The sequence below is a fragment of the Centruroides vittatus genome, unplaced genomic scaffold (genome assembly GCF_030686945.1).
Source record: "Centruroides vittatus isolate TY-2023 unplaced genomic scaffold, ASM3068694v2 contig_388, whole genome shotgun sequence".
Lineage (NCBI taxonomy): Eukaryota > Metazoa > Arthropoda > Arachnida > Scorpiones > Buthidae > Centruroides > Centruroides vittatus.
Window position 1 is genome coordinate 1686545 of NW_027122204.1, and position 2661 is coordinate 1689205.

Genomic DNA, 2661 nt, shown 5'->3' on the forward strand with positions numbered 1-2661 from the left:
GTCTACGATTATGCAAATTGATTAAAAATACATCTGGAACCGGATTCTTGTAAAGATTTTAAAATCCAAGGATGAACTTTATATTATTTTATTACCATAATCTCGCTTATTTATTCCAGAAATAAAAAATGCGCTAAGCTTTTCTAATTTTTGTAATTCTTCAATTGGAAAAATACTACTTACTGTACAATAAGAAATAATACGAATATATTATGAATTTCCTATGAATTACATGAAGACACAAGTACAAAGTATTGTACTTTGAAGACACAAATATAAACAAATACTTTTAAATCATCATCGAAAATTACTGCTTAAAATACACTTGATAATAAAGATATAATAGATAAAGAGATTTTTCTAGATAAAAAAATGAATGCATATTCTGTAAAAAGTATTTCTTTTTTAAAATAATTCTGAATTTATATTTGAATAGAAACGTTCTGTATCAGCCCGGCAAATTGCTATACTGCTTAGCGTGAAAACTTTACAGGGATGCATAACACAAAAAATAGCACTCAGATGAAAGACAAGTCTGAACTTATTTGCTTATAAATTTACTTTAAAAATATGACAGAAACATGTCGAATTATCCATTCATTACTAGTGTATTACATAATACATATTCCTCGTGAGAACTAAGAGTTAAAGACTACAATAAAGCATTTTCTATGCTTCCTTACCTGTTTATGAATATACTTTATTATTAGTATATATTACTGTATATAAAATATTCAGAAGAATTAGAGAAGCATGAAGGCCAATTTTTATAATTATATTTAATTGTCTTCATAGTTGTTTATCTGTAATTATGAATTACTTCCGGCAGTCACGTATTGGCTTCATATGGAGATGATATCATAAGTTTTTATATTGTGCCTGAATTATTTAAATTTAAAAAATGTTTATCTGCTTTTTGAGCCTATTCTTCGATGCATAATTATCCTATTTTGATTTGTCCCACTATTATTTAAACACCTTGTAAATAATATCCAAAATAATAACCCAAATAACCTCCAAAGTTTATGTTCCCGTTGTTCAGAGGTTTGACTGTACAATAAAAAATACGGTAGGAAAGTAAAATTTTAAAAAAGAAATCACAAAATAAACAATTTATGCTGCAAATTACTTTATTTGTATCATTAAAAATAACAAATTAATTTAAAATTAACAGACTCAATGTGTGTGTTTTTTTTTACAATTTTACAAAAATACATCAAAAATTATTCAAAACACATTTACCACAAAACCACAGACCAATATCAAAAAATCATTTAAAACACAGGTTGAAATATTTATTTTTTAGCCCGTTTCTGTTCCAAAATAGCCTTGAATGCATTCATGGGTTCTTCATTAACTTCTTTGTAGTAAGGGAGTTCATCTTTTACTTTTTCATACCAGGCTTTTACGTGTGGGAAATCGCTAATGTCGTAATCTGCCAGCTGAAACAGCAAAATAAACATTTCAAAAAATGTTTTCCTATTTAGAAAATTCTTTAACTGTAGGGTAAACTTACTATTGTAAAGCTGAGTGAAGCTAACAATGACAGATCTGCCAGAGTAATATGAGATCCAGCTGCGTAAGGAGTCTTCTGAAGATATCCATCGTACAGAGTTAAAGCATCTCTGAATGCTTTTTCTTTATCGGGATTAAGTTTTTCCCCGCGGAAAAGGGGTCCAAACTATAAAAGTACATAAATTATTAACTGAAAATAATTTATAATTTATATGCCTGTAACTTACCAAAGTCTCAGCCAAGGTTTTATATAAAAGACCAATATCGAAATAGAGCATTTTATCCACTAAAGCTCTTTTCTGAGGATCTTTGGGATATAAATCGCTTTCGGGAGCATATTTGTTGACAAAATATGTCATAACAGCTCGGCTAACGAACGTAATTTTAATATTAGACATTAATTATGCAAATGGAGACCATCGAAAAACGAAACTCACCTTTCCCATAAAATAAATCCATTGTCATCAATGGTTGGCACGCAATGTTGAGGATTCATCTGCAGAGAATATTATACATAAGCCTACTTTTCTTAATTTTAATAGCTTAAATAAAGTAAAACTTACAGCAAGATACTCAGGTTTTCTGGTCTCTCCTGCCATTAAGTTAATCTTCTTAACGTTCAGTTCCAAACCAATGTGCTTTGCTGTCATCATGGCAGCGCGGCATGGTCCACTAACTGGAGCATAGTAGATATCGATGGTCATTGTTTCTATTGTTCGTGTTCTTGTTTCTAGAAGAACGCTGATGGGATTCTAACTGCTGTTGGAGCTTTTATAGAAGAACTTTTTATGTTACGCATTTACATTTGACCGACCTATCTAATGAAAGATTATCTCTTAGATACACGTCTAGACATATCAGAGATGTCGATATAAATGATTAACTCATAAACCGAAATATACTGTTTTATCTAAAATGACGTGGATAAACAATGACTTTTAAGTTTCGTTACAGATTAATACACTTCTTTTTTTTAAGTCTTCTCTATTTTAGTTTAAAATTTTAATGTAAATTCACAATCATTTAACAATCATGGCATCATTCTAACGCCATGTAGACCTGAGACTCCATCGGGAGGGAAGCAAGGAATTTTTCCCTAATTCTTCCTGTCGATGGCTCTACCCATTTAATCTGTTCAAAAAAAAA

At 30.0% G+C, this 2661-nt stretch overlaps 1 protein-coding gene across 1 annotated transcript; it reads right to left on the bottom strand.

The window, feature by feature from the left end:
• Positions 1-1112: 1112 nt before the first annotated feature.
• Positions 1113-2282, bottom strand: LOC136975800 (glutathione S-transferase 1-like). Its single transcript, XM_067270928.1, has 5 exons — positions 2079-2282; positions 1953-2011; positions 1743-1884; positions 1517-1681; positions 1113-1442 (listed from the first exon to the last, which is right to left on the bottom strand). The coding sequence occupies exons 1-5, from the start codon at positions 2217-2219 to the stop codon at positions 1296-1298; spliced, it is 654 nt and encodes a 217-aa protein (XP_067127029.1). The 5' UTR covers positions 2220-2282; the 3' UTR covers positions 1113-1295.
• Between the last annotated feature and the right edge of the window lie 379 nt (positions 2283-2661).